Source organism: Heterocephalus glaber, unplaced genomic scaffold (genome assembly GCF_053883595.1).
Source record: "Heterocephalus glaber isolate CG9 unplaced genomic scaffold, H.glaber_assembly_v1.0 deba00001555, whole genome shotgun sequence".
Classification (NCBI taxonomy): Eukaryota; Metazoa; Chordata; class Mammalia; order Rodentia; family Bathyergidae; genus Heterocephalus; species Heterocephalus glaber.
Window position 1 is genome coordinate 10,926,260 of NW_028258346.1, and position 12,425 is coordinate 10,938,684.

The 12,425-nt window shown below is 33.1% G+C and overlaps 1 protein-coding gene across 6 annotated transcripts in view; it reads right to left on the bottom strand.

The window, feature by feature from the left end:
- Positions 1-12,425, bottom strand: part of Csmd3 (CUB and Sushi multiple domains 3) — a 1,141,260-nt gene that overhangs the window by 104,060 nt on the left and 1,024,775 nt on the right. For all 6 annotated transcript variants that reach the window (XM_087190703.1, XM_087190702.1, XM_087190706.1 and 3 more), the window contains 2 exons: positions 6,936-7,054; positions 4,977-5,046 (listed from right to left, as the gene is read on the bottom strand). In XM_087190703.1, the coding sequence (XP_087046829.1) occupies positions 4,977-5,046; positions 6,936-7,054 (189 nt within the window). The remainder of the gene's footprint in view (positions 1-4,976; positions 5,047-6,935; positions 7,055-12,425) is intronic.

Consider the following 12,425-nt stretch of genomic DNA (forward strand, 5'->3'; position numbering starts at 1 on the left):
TCCTGTGTCTCCTTTCAATATGGCCACAGTGTGCCTCCGAAATTTTTACTTTTCTCACAAATGGAGTACAAGCTTATTGTTCAAAGTTTATAAAATACAAAAAGAAAAGATTAGAAGGGAAAGAAAAATGTCCTTTAATTCAACCCTCCACAGATAATCATTTTATCTTTACATTATATTTTCCTCTAGGTAAGTATGTGTGCATGACTATATAATGAAAATATAGTCATACAGTGAGTAGTGTTAAGTCATCTTATACTCAGTTATGTATTATAAACTTTGTCCTTGTTGTTAAATATTCCATTGTACCATTTATTTCATATTTTATCAGCCTATTCCCTATTATTAGACTGTTAAGTAATTGTCTATTTTCCACTCTAATAGCTACCACTCCAAATGCCTTATGTACTCCAGGTTCAGCGTCAAACACTTTAAACACATTCTCTCAATTTAATACTCACAATAAACCTGGGAGGCAAACATCTTTATCTTATTTAACAAGTGAACAAACAGAAGCTCAAAGAATAATACATTATTTGCAATTTTATCTTAAGCTGAAATTTGCATATAATACTATTGAACATCAAAGTCTGCTTAGTATTCTATATAAGTTCATACCAGTGTAACTTAAATAATAACACTTTAACTCTACAGTTTAATTTTACTAAATATCACTTCCATCTATTACTTGCTTTGTTAAAATACACAATAAGCATGGTAGTGGCAAAGAAACAGACCCGAGGATCAGTGGAATAGATTAGAAGATACAGAAACAACTCCAGACATACTCAGTTACCTCATCTTTGACAAAGGAGCCAACCACCATCACTGGAGGAAGGATAGCCACTTTAATAAATAATGTTGAAAAAACTGGATTTCAACCCGACAAAGATTAAAACTAGACCCCTATCTTTCACCAAGCACTAAACTAAAATTGAAGTGGATTAAAGATTTAAATATTAAAACAGAAATACTAAATTTGCTGGAAGATAAGTTAGGTAGAACTCTCAGAGACATTGGCATAGGAAAAGATTTTATGAACAAAACCTCAGTAGCACAGGAACTAGCAAAAGGAATCAACATCTGGGTTCTCATCTTATTAAAAAGCTTCTGCACTGCAAGAGAAACTTCCAACAGAGTTAAGAGACAACCTACAATGTGGGAAAAAATTTTTACCAGCTGTTTCTCAGGCAAAGGTCTACTATCTAGAATATACAAAGAATTGAAAAAAATCAGACCCTCAAATTTAAAGACCCAATTCAAAAATGGACATCTGAAATGAACAGACATTTCTCAGACAAACAAGTAAAAGCAGCAAATAAATATATGAAAAAAATGTTCAACATCACTGGTCATTTGAGAGATGCAGATGAAAACAACACTGAGATTCCACCTCATCCCAGAAAGAATGGCTGCTATCAAGAAATCAACCAATAACAAATGCTGGCGGGGGTGTGGGGAACCCTTCTCCGTTGTTGGTGGGAGTTCAGACTGGTGCAACCACTGTGGAAATCAGTATGGATTTCCACATGGAAATCAGTATGGATCAGTATGGACCTCAAAAAAAAAATCTAGAATCAGAGGTCCCATTTGAGCCAGCTATCCCTCTGCTGGGTATCTGTCCAAAAGAATTAAAAGAATTAGACCACAGCAATATATGTGCACCCATGTTTATAGTGGCAGTTTGTAATAGCTAAAACTTGGAAACAGCCCAAATGCCCGTCAACTGGAGACTGGATAAAGAAGATGTGGTGTTTTTTTTTTATAAAATGGAGTACTATTCAGCCATAAAGAATGAGAAACTATAGACATATATAGCTAAATGGATGCACATTGAGGTGATACTCTTAAGTGAAATAAATAGGACACTCGTGTAAATACCAAATGTTTCTCTGGTGTGAAAAACTAAAAGTGTAAATAATGTTCAAATGGTATAATTAATAATGTGAAATAGGAAGTGAAGGAGTAGGGGAAGTAGGAAGGGTAGGGGAAAGGAGAGAAGGGAAAAGAAAAAATATGAGAAAAGGAAAAAATGGAAACAAGTTCTCTGTAAATGGGGAAGGGTGGAGGGGGTAAAGGGGGGCAGGGAAATGGGGAAAAAATAAGAACTAAGATACATCATGTAATGGTACAAGATCCCAACGAGGAATGTAACTGTATTTTATACCTAAAATGTACCAACAAACTTAATGAAAATGAAAAAAATACACAAAAAAATTCAGATTTTTTCCCAAAATGTACTAATACTTAATCTAAATATTGGCAACTTTTAAAAAATAATAATTGAAGCTAATTATATAGTAGGATGGGAATTATCATATAATACCTGGGTCTTATTTAAATTGGTACATCTAGGGGCCAGGGATTTAGCTCAGTGGTTTCACCACCTGCTGCGCAAGCACAAGGACCTGAGTTCAATCCCTGGTACCAAAAAATAAATAAATAAATAAAAAATAAAATAAATTGGTACATCTGAAAGCAATTTAATAATGGTCAACAAAACTTCTAAACAGTTATACCTAATGATAAAATTAATCTACTTAGGTAAATGTTTTTCTAAGGCTGGGGAATCAAACCCAAAGACTTCTATATACAAGGCAATACTGAATTGCATCTCCTGGCCTACTTAGGCAAAATTCTAAGGAAATAATTAGTTGTCTATAAAGGCATGTAACAATACCTATAAAAGTGTTGTTTATAATATCAAAGGACAAAAAATAACAAAATGGGAAAAATTTTATAAATTAGACAATAATAGGCACCATGAAGCCATTTTAACAATCAAATTTTGAAAATAATATGGCATGGAAAATTCTTACAAGTTAACATGAAGAAGGCAAACATTATAAAGTTAAATATATTATAGAATCACTAATCTTTATATTTGTTCATCACACAACATATATGAGATCTCTATTTAAGAAGAGAATAAGCAGAACAAGCATATCTGGAAAAATAAGAATATTATGTAGTGTGTTTTTGTATTCTTATATTTTTATGTTCGAAAGTTTTAATGCTGAATTGTATACATATGAAACATGCACTCATGCAGTATACCTACTTTTTTTTTTTTTTTTTTTTGGTACTGGTGATCTAACTTGGGTCCTTGCACTTGCAAGGCAGGTGGTGGAACCACTGAGCTAAATCCCCGGCCCAATACCTACATTTATAATTGGCACTTTTCTCATAGAAAATTTTTCTCCAGCCTTTATATGTTTACATATTCAAATTGACATAATATACTTTTATGAATTACCTACTGTACCTAAAAATATTTCCTTTAAAAAATATCATCTATTCTAAAGTTTGAGTGCTTTCAATACTCTTTGCCTATTAAGCACATTTTTATTCTTAAATATGTTTCTAATACTTTCTATTAAACAATGTGTCCAATCCCCCAAAATAATCCTATGTTGAAGTCCTAACCTTCAGTATAACTGTACAGTGTACCCTCAAGTTACAACTGGCCTAACTTATGAACAATTCGTGTTATGACCAGAATTTTAATTTTAATTTAAGACCAAAGTCTTGAGTTATGACCCAAATGCCAGCTGCTTGTGCTTCCAGATGGTCTCAGATACAGATTTAACCCCTAAAGAGTTCTGGAAGGAACATGACAACATCCTTTCCTGCTTGGGGTTAATTGAGAAATCCTGGGCCAGTGTCTCTCTAAGGACACTGAGATCTGCCTGTGTTCAGGAGAGAGACTTTGAAAGCGGTTTAGAGGAGCCTGAGCCTTCAACTGATCAACTGGAGTTAAACCAGCCGAGGATCCACTGTATTTGGAAATAGAACCTTAAAGAGGTAATTAAGTCTGAGTGAGGGCACACGGGTGAGGCCCTAACCCTAAAGAACTAATATTAGTGAAGCAAAAGCCACCACGAAGTGTACATGCACGGAGAAGACCATGTGAAAACACAGTGAGGAGACTGCTATGGAGGCCCGCGCGAGAGGCCCCAGAAGGAAACAATCCTCCAGCAACCTTTTCTTGGACTTAGTCCTTCCAGAATTGTGATTAAAATCAGTTCGCACTCTTTGCCCGCAGTCTGTTTGCCCGTATTCTGCCATGGCACTTAAACAGACAGTGGATACACAGGTGTGGCCACTGTACAGCAGTCAAGCACAGGAGTCATGCTAATTCTTTCGCTTGCTCTTTTTCCTCCCAGGAAAGAGCCGCTTTCTCCTTCAGTGTATTTTATCTGTACTTAATTAGCAAAGTTCATGTAACTAATGGGCTGAATAGGTTTGTAACAGCCTCACTTAACATTCTCACTTATGAAATCCAATAGTGTAGTCAATTGCATCATCTCACACTAAATTATTCTTTTTAAGTCATTTCTTTTATTTCTACCCTTCCAAGTGGTAAATGGATTATTTAAAGATAGGAATGATACATCACATTTCTTTTTCTTACCCTGTAGAACCTAATACATTAATGGTTGTGGTAGGTACCAAAAGATGAGGAAGTGAAATCTCAAAGGGTGGACAGAAATAATTTGGATTAGCATTAGTGCAGAATGAACATTTAGTTCCATAATTTCAAGGTTCCCAAGTTATCTTTTGACATATTCAGTATCTCAGTTGTCTGTCACCACTGAAGACATCTGATAGGGTGTCATGCTCCCTGTCACAGATTCTTCAGATTCCTTGTCTATTCTGCTTCAAAATTAAGCAATGAGATATTACATATTTTTCTAATGTATTTCTATCACGCCATATTGTGAAAAATCTATAGGAATCAAAGACAAAACAAAACAAAATCATAACATCTTTCTCAATTCCTACAGTTTTAACTCATTTTTTGATATTGATGTCTACGTTTTGAAAATTGTAAAAGTTTACAGATGTTTTAAAGTTAAACATTTATCTTAAAAATATTGCCAAAACACCTGTAAAAAGGTAAATTATATATTTGTACAGGATGTATCTTTTAAATCTGATGAAATATATAAATAATCTAGAGTCTTTCAACTTACCCAAACAAATTGGGATGGGATAATTCCATCTTCTGACCGGCCCGGGCATACATGTAATGTGAGAATGGCCCTACATAAAGAAGATAACACCGTTCAGTGAACATTTAGAAGAAGTCTAAATGAGATATAGCATACTGAATGATTACTATGAAAATAAGGTTAAATATACACACTTCAGCAGTTCGCTGTACCAATAAATGTCTGGAAGTGAATGGCCGCCACTTTGAGCACCTCTTGTAAATGTGGAGGCCAAAGGTAACTTGTAATCTCATGATGTCTCAATAAATTTAGTATTAAAATATTTACACAAGTTTTTGTTTCCTGATGAATATATTTTTTTAGTGAACTCTGTGTATTGTCACTTTTACTTTTCCTGGAAATCCTTGTATGACTTGAAATAAGAAAGGTAATTATATATACTTATCATTAAATATTAAAAAACTGAAGAGTCATTGTAGAAAAAAGACTTCATATGACTTTAGAATTGTGGTTTTAATACTTTTCTGTAAAAAATGTTCTACTAAGTTATTGCAAGTCTACAAGTGAAAGGGCCATTTATACAGTAGTTAATAATAAAATTCCATAATATTCAAGGTGATACTGGTTAAAGAATTATTACAAAATTCTTTTTAAAAATATTAAAACAGGTTAAAGTATTGAAATATAAAGCTTAAAAACTGATTACGCTTCAAAAATATCATTCATTAATCAATTTTAAATATTATGGATTATTAATTTTTTCATTTTGCTTTTTATCCAGTACTGGGAACTGAGCCCAAGATTTCACTCTGAGCTACTTTGCCACTGCTTTTTTACTTTTTATTTTAAAACAAGGTCTTGCTCAATTGCTCAGGCTGGGCTTAAACTTGCAATCCTTGGGCCTCAGGCTCCCAGAGTGCAGGGATTAAAGGTATGGGCCACCCCATCCACCAAGGAATGTATTAACATGTTAAATAATTTCTATCTTCCAATTCTATTTGAATAACTTCATAAAGGATCTAATTTGAAGTACATTTCAATGACTTTATAGTACAAATTTTCCAAATAAACCTTCAAAAGAAGATATTGTGGTGGTTGATCTTGATGGTCTACTTGGTTGGATTGAGAAACACCTAAGTAATTAGTGAGCACATTCCTGGTGTCAGTGAGAGCATTTCTGGAGAGAAGTGGCTTGAGGGACAGCAAACAGGTGGACACCAGCCCTGAAGGTAAGCAGTAATCTAATAGGCAGGGTGGGGCCCAAAAAGGACACAATGGGGAAGAAGAAGAAAGCCTCCCGGCACAGTCAGTGCTTTGCCCATTCCTGTTCCCTCTCTCCCCTCTCTGACTTCTCTTCCTCTTTCTCTCTTTTCCTGGCTTTCATGAGGTGGGCAACTTTGCTCCACCACACCCTTCTGCCATGATGATCTGCCTAACCACAGCCCAGAAACAATGGAGCCAAGCAACCATGGTCTGAAACCACTGAAATAGTGAGTCAAAATAAATATTTCCTTTTTTAAGTTGTTTTACTCATGTTTTCATAAGACAAAACTCCTGTATACACACAAATATACACACAAAATATCAGAATATGCATTGCAAATCCAAAATGTATTTGTTGAGGATTTGTCCTAATTTGGAGATTTTATTATTATGGAAGTTCTATTTAATGTTTTCTATAGTACTTCATTTTATTTCCAAATTCTAAACATTCAGGAGTTAAACTGTCAAAATCCTATCTGAAAGGTGACAGAAATGAAGTAAAGATCAGTTCTGACTCAAAATCATTTTGGTTATTTCCAAACAAAACAAATTCAGTACATGCCAGCATTTTCTCTCACTAACACTCTTTAACTTAAGAATAAACTAGCAACCGAGGGTGAAGAATTTTGAAACACCTATGGATGATCAATCATTGACCTGTTAAAATGCTCTAAAAAGATAATGAGAACAAAAGCTGTGATATTAAAATAGACTTACCTGAAGAGAATAGCCTTGATCACACTGGAAGGATACCACATCACCAACCATGTATCTGTCTCCAATTTTAATTCCACTGCTAGGAGTTTGTGGCTCAGGACAAGAATCCAAACCAATTGCTAAGAACATTTAAAAATAGTAATCTAAGTAACTAAAACAAAGAACACTTAAATTATGTATATTAATTTGCACAGATTGAATACTGGTGTCATAGCAAATGACATTTTATGTTGATACACTGATAAGTTTCTGTGACAATTACTGAAAAGTGTATTGGAATTCCGTTATAGAACTATACCTTTTGAACTTTCACAGCACCAACAAATAAATAGCTTTGCGATTATACTTAAATTATTTTTCCAGTCCAGATATAACTGTCTTCTATAAAGAAACAAAAATAAAAGTTCCTAAAAAGAAAATCCCTAAATGAAAACAAAAATAAAATACAGTATGTTTATAAAACCAGGGATGGTGGTATAGGCCCTTCTCCCCAGATACTCAGAAGGCTGAGGCAGAAGGACTGCTTGAAACCAAGAGTATGAGGTCAGCCAGGCAACACAGTAGAAGACTCCCTTCTTCAATAAATAAATAAATTAATTAATTAATTAAGAAAATTATTTTCTTAAAAAATGGCTAGGGGCATAGCCCATTAGGAAAGATCTGGCTTAACATAAATGAGGCCCTGGGGCCTCGATAAATGAGGCTCCATCACAGCAGCACCATCCCTCTGCCTCCACCAAAAAATGAAAGAGAGAGAGAGAGAAAGAAGAATCACCAAAACATTTTTTAGTAAAATGAGTAATAAATTACTTACTATTTTGTCCCTATTGCCTACTTTATTCTTTATTTACACAATAAGGTTTTGTTTTTTACTTGTAAGGAGTATTTTCATCTATTTATTGTATGTACAACATAAAAATATAATTATGTACTTAATGTATGTGCAACATAAAATTATTTGTAAGGAATATTTTCTCTACAACAGAAAATTATAATTATGTACTTATTGTATGGACAACATAAAAATATAGTATTTTTCTCCAAAGATACTATAATTAGAAAGAACAAAAATGTGTGTTTCATTGAGATGTAAAAAGTATTATCTCATTTTTTTTTTCTGAGAGGGAGCTGATAATATATTTCAAAACATTTCTATGATTTTTACATTAAGAATTTATTTTTCAACATAAAAGAATAAAAACAGTAAATATAAGGTTATCACAAATTATTTGTTTTTCCAAAATGTTTTTCAATTATATGACTGTTGCTATTAAACACTTTTTATTTTTAATAAAATCTACTGCTTGTTTTGTATTTCTTTGTAAGACAGTTTGAAACAAATCTAATGCATAGTTTAATGGTTTGCAGATCACCATTCCAAATCATTACATTTTTTTTTAATTTAAAAAGCATTCAGAATTCAACACTATAGTACAAAAATATCTTATGCATCCCTTCATTCTTTGGCTAAGTTATTTCTCTTTGATAGATGGTCTCAGCATCACCCTCAATATTTCCTCTACATTTCCTGTTATTGAACAAACAATTGTGCAACTGTTGGTTCAACATTTATCTCCACTATACAAATGGAAAGGGTAGCCAGTTAGAGGACAGAGTTGTAAGGAGGTAGCCCAGAAACACTGCTGACACAAATGAAAGTAGGGTGTAGAAAAGAGAGTAAACCTACATCTTGATTATTTATTAATAAACATAGAAATCTAATTCTCAGATGGAAGATATCTAATAACACAGAGTAGCTTAAATTGTGCCATACCGAAGCACATAAAATGGCATAAAAAACACTGACTTGATAGAGTTATGAATCGATTAGAAAGTAAAGCCATAAAGAGCAGGAGTAAAACTCTCCTTTGGGAGCTCTGTGAGGCTGCCTTGACACAGAAGGGAACCTACAGCTCAATCTGACGCCCTTAAAGCTTCTCGGCGTGCTTTAAGTTCCATATTTCTTGGTGGTTTTGAAATCTTGAATTTATGGACCTACTGATAACTGGTTATTACTAAATTGTAACCTACTTTTAATTTGGAGGGTTGTTAACTCTGGCTTCTGCAACTAGTTTTTGAGATCCAAAAAGCGGTAGATACTGTCTTCCACACGTGTTGAAATCTCATTTAATAGCCAGAAAGAGGCCTCGCATGTTAAATTCATCTGATTTCACAGAACTGTTTCCAGAAATTACTCTGTACAAAAAGTGAGTTATGATATACACATGTCTATATTTCATTATGATTTCACTTTCCTTTGGTACATTCTTAGTTTCTTGGATGTTCCGAACAGTATATTTATTACTTTTCCTATTCAGGCTATTCCTGTAGTCATTCTTACTCAGAGAACATTTTATGCACATTTATTTCTCTTCTTTTTTCTATCAAGTGCCCCATTCAAGGTCTCATATACAGAAAGCAATCTCTGTTTAGAAGTAGTGATTTCATTCCCTGTGTGTAGGTTGAATAAAACTGCAAGACAGCGATGTCGTGGAATACTGAAACCCTTATTTTTAAACAAAACTTTTAGATAGTAGATAGGAACATGGTAAAATGTTTATGAAAGTGTTAACTTTAAAATGGTTAACAATGTTTAAAGATCTCATCTTTAAAAACAAAACTCCATAAACTATGTGGTAACGATTTTATAAGTTCAAAAATCTTATATGCATGTATTTCATAGTGAAAAAGCATCAAAAGGAATTATGCCGAGTAAGGGTGGATGGCTATGATTTTTGGTGGGAAGGTTACTGGCAGTTTGTATGCATCCTCTGTACTTTCCTGCATTTCCAAATTTCTTACAATAACATGAGCTACTATTATAAACAATAAAATAACATCAATTAGATTAATACTAGCAGAGAATTTGGGGTCGCAAGCACATCTTCCTTTCTATTTTTCTAGAAGAGACTGAGTTTGACTAGTTAATTTCTGTTGATGGTGATTACTTCAAGGAAGAAAGCAAATAATTAAGCAATCAGAAAAGCCAGACCCATCACATGTTGACAACCTCAGTCATTTTTGGTTTGTTTCTTTGTTTACTTGTTTGTTTGTTTGCCAGCCAATTGTTTTTACATGGACTACAGAAAGAAAAGCTGAAATACGTGAAAAATCTGCAACTGAAAATTTACAGCCATTTTTATCTAAGCAAATAAAAACTATGTTTAAATATTAACTTAAAATATTCTCCTCAAGAATTATTTTTCATTTGTTAAAGTACTAGAATCAAGAGGATATTTACAGGACTCAACAGAAAATATTTTTGCAAAAATCCTGCAAAGACGTCCCTTTTTCTTAACCAAGGCTATTATTTTGCTTAACAATGACAAAATAATGCTCCATTTGGAGCTTCATGTGTGTAAATTCAGTAAAATTATCCCTTTGGCATTCAAAGGTGCACTCTGGGAGAAATTTTCTAATGAGATTGGATCAATTAATCTCCTGTTGCTGCCAAAAACAAATAGAAATGGATCCAGGACAAATCTGCATCAAAAATCGCAGAGCGGTGTCTGCTGTCATATTATTGCGGCCTGTTACCCTGACTAAAAATACTAAATCATCATTTCCCCATATTACAAATATTTATTTGTAATCGGAAATTATTCTTTGCAATTCTGCTTACAAGACAATCAATCTGGAGCACAAAATGTTGTTAATGATATCATGTATAGCTGATAATTCTGTGTGCAAATATATGTGACTATACATATACACATTTGTGTGTGTTTAAGATTAAAAGTTTTCACTAAAATGCCCTTCAATACCTGCAGAAGCAAAATATGAAAAACTGTTATATAAAGTGACAAAACCTTAAAGAACTTCAGTCTTTTGAATGAATCAAATAAAGAAGCTTCTACGTGCAACAAAATGTTATTGGCTTTACTGCAAGAAAACCCGGAAGACTGAGAGCAGTGTTATTACCTCAAGATATAACTATAGGAGTTAATAAGGAAAAAACATGGAATCCAGAAACTTAAAACTGTTTGTGTCATCTACAAAAAGAGGCAAATGATAAATTAAATGATATGGAAATAAAATTTGATGAAATAAAATTTGATGAAAACAAATTATGATTAATATTTAAGGAACTTATAGGTTTTAGGAGAGAAATGTGTTTATAAAGACTAATTACACATGTATGCCATATATTCTGAGTTAATGACAACTGAAATTGGAAATGACAGATACTAATAATTTAATATAGGCAGGAGGTGTTTCTCAATTTAATAGTTTATGAGACATTGATATGCATAAACTAGTTCAAACAAGAAAATTAGTCTAAGTAAAATACAATTAATCTTAAAATCCTTGTTTTTCTCAAATAATCCATTATATAATTAGCCCAATGGAGGAGACCATATTTAGTAATTATAATACTAAACTCATTAAAAACTAATATATTATCTGTTTTAAATTTTGCTTGAGGGTGGAAAGCAGTAAAACAATGGTTGTGTTCAATCAAATCTTTTATTATCTATAAGATACAGTCAATGGATAAATTACTGGGCATTTACTATTTTATGACTACTGTGATAGATTTAGGTATTCAAAGCAGCCCTGCAACTATTGCACAGTATGGAAAGATGCCTAATTAGCTCCTGAGTTATCCCAGCATTTACAGCCAACTTACTGGTGGAAAATATGCATACTCTGGGGTGTGTGGAGGAGAGAAAAAGCTATTCATTATGTAACAGACATTTGCCTTCCAAGGACAATGTACTGAAATCACGGAGGGCCTCTAATGTTCTTCAAAGGACTTATAAAACTTATGTAATTACTGTATGTATTTTCCCTTTCGAAATATGTGCATTTTATAAATTCAAAACAGAAATCTCCTCATTGATTTATAGATTCTGCAAGGTTCCTCTAGAATTTTCCACTAGGATATTTAAGTGTGTATCTCACAAATTTAAGGAAATGAGATGGAAATGACATATTACAATCAGTCAAATATCCAAAGTCCAGATTGCAGATGCTGAGGCTCTACTCATAAGTGACAGAACACCTGGAAATTATATATTCTCTCTGTAGAAGCCTATGAACACTTGTATAGTTTACAGCATCCCATGAACTAAACACATTTTCTCTTGCAACAAATCTGATGAAGAAGATACACAATTATAACTAGGATCACATTTATTTTTTTAAAAATTAACAAAATAACAGGAAACACAAATTGTCAACCTAACCACTGATTCCCATCAGCTGGTGTTATTATGGGTCAGGAAACAAGAAAATGTCAAGACTTTATATAAGAAAAATCTTGGATAAATTTTTAACTCAGCTATATACCTATTCATGTGAATGTCTATTCAGCATATATTACCAATGGAAACGAATGATGTAGTTTTATGTCAAATTACGATATCCCATGTTAAAAAATACCACAATATTCTTATTAGGGGCTCCCCTAAAAAATTTCAACTTCTCTTTATTGAGCAGAGAGAAATATATCCTCCAAAGTTTCGATTATTTGTTTTGCTTTTCCCA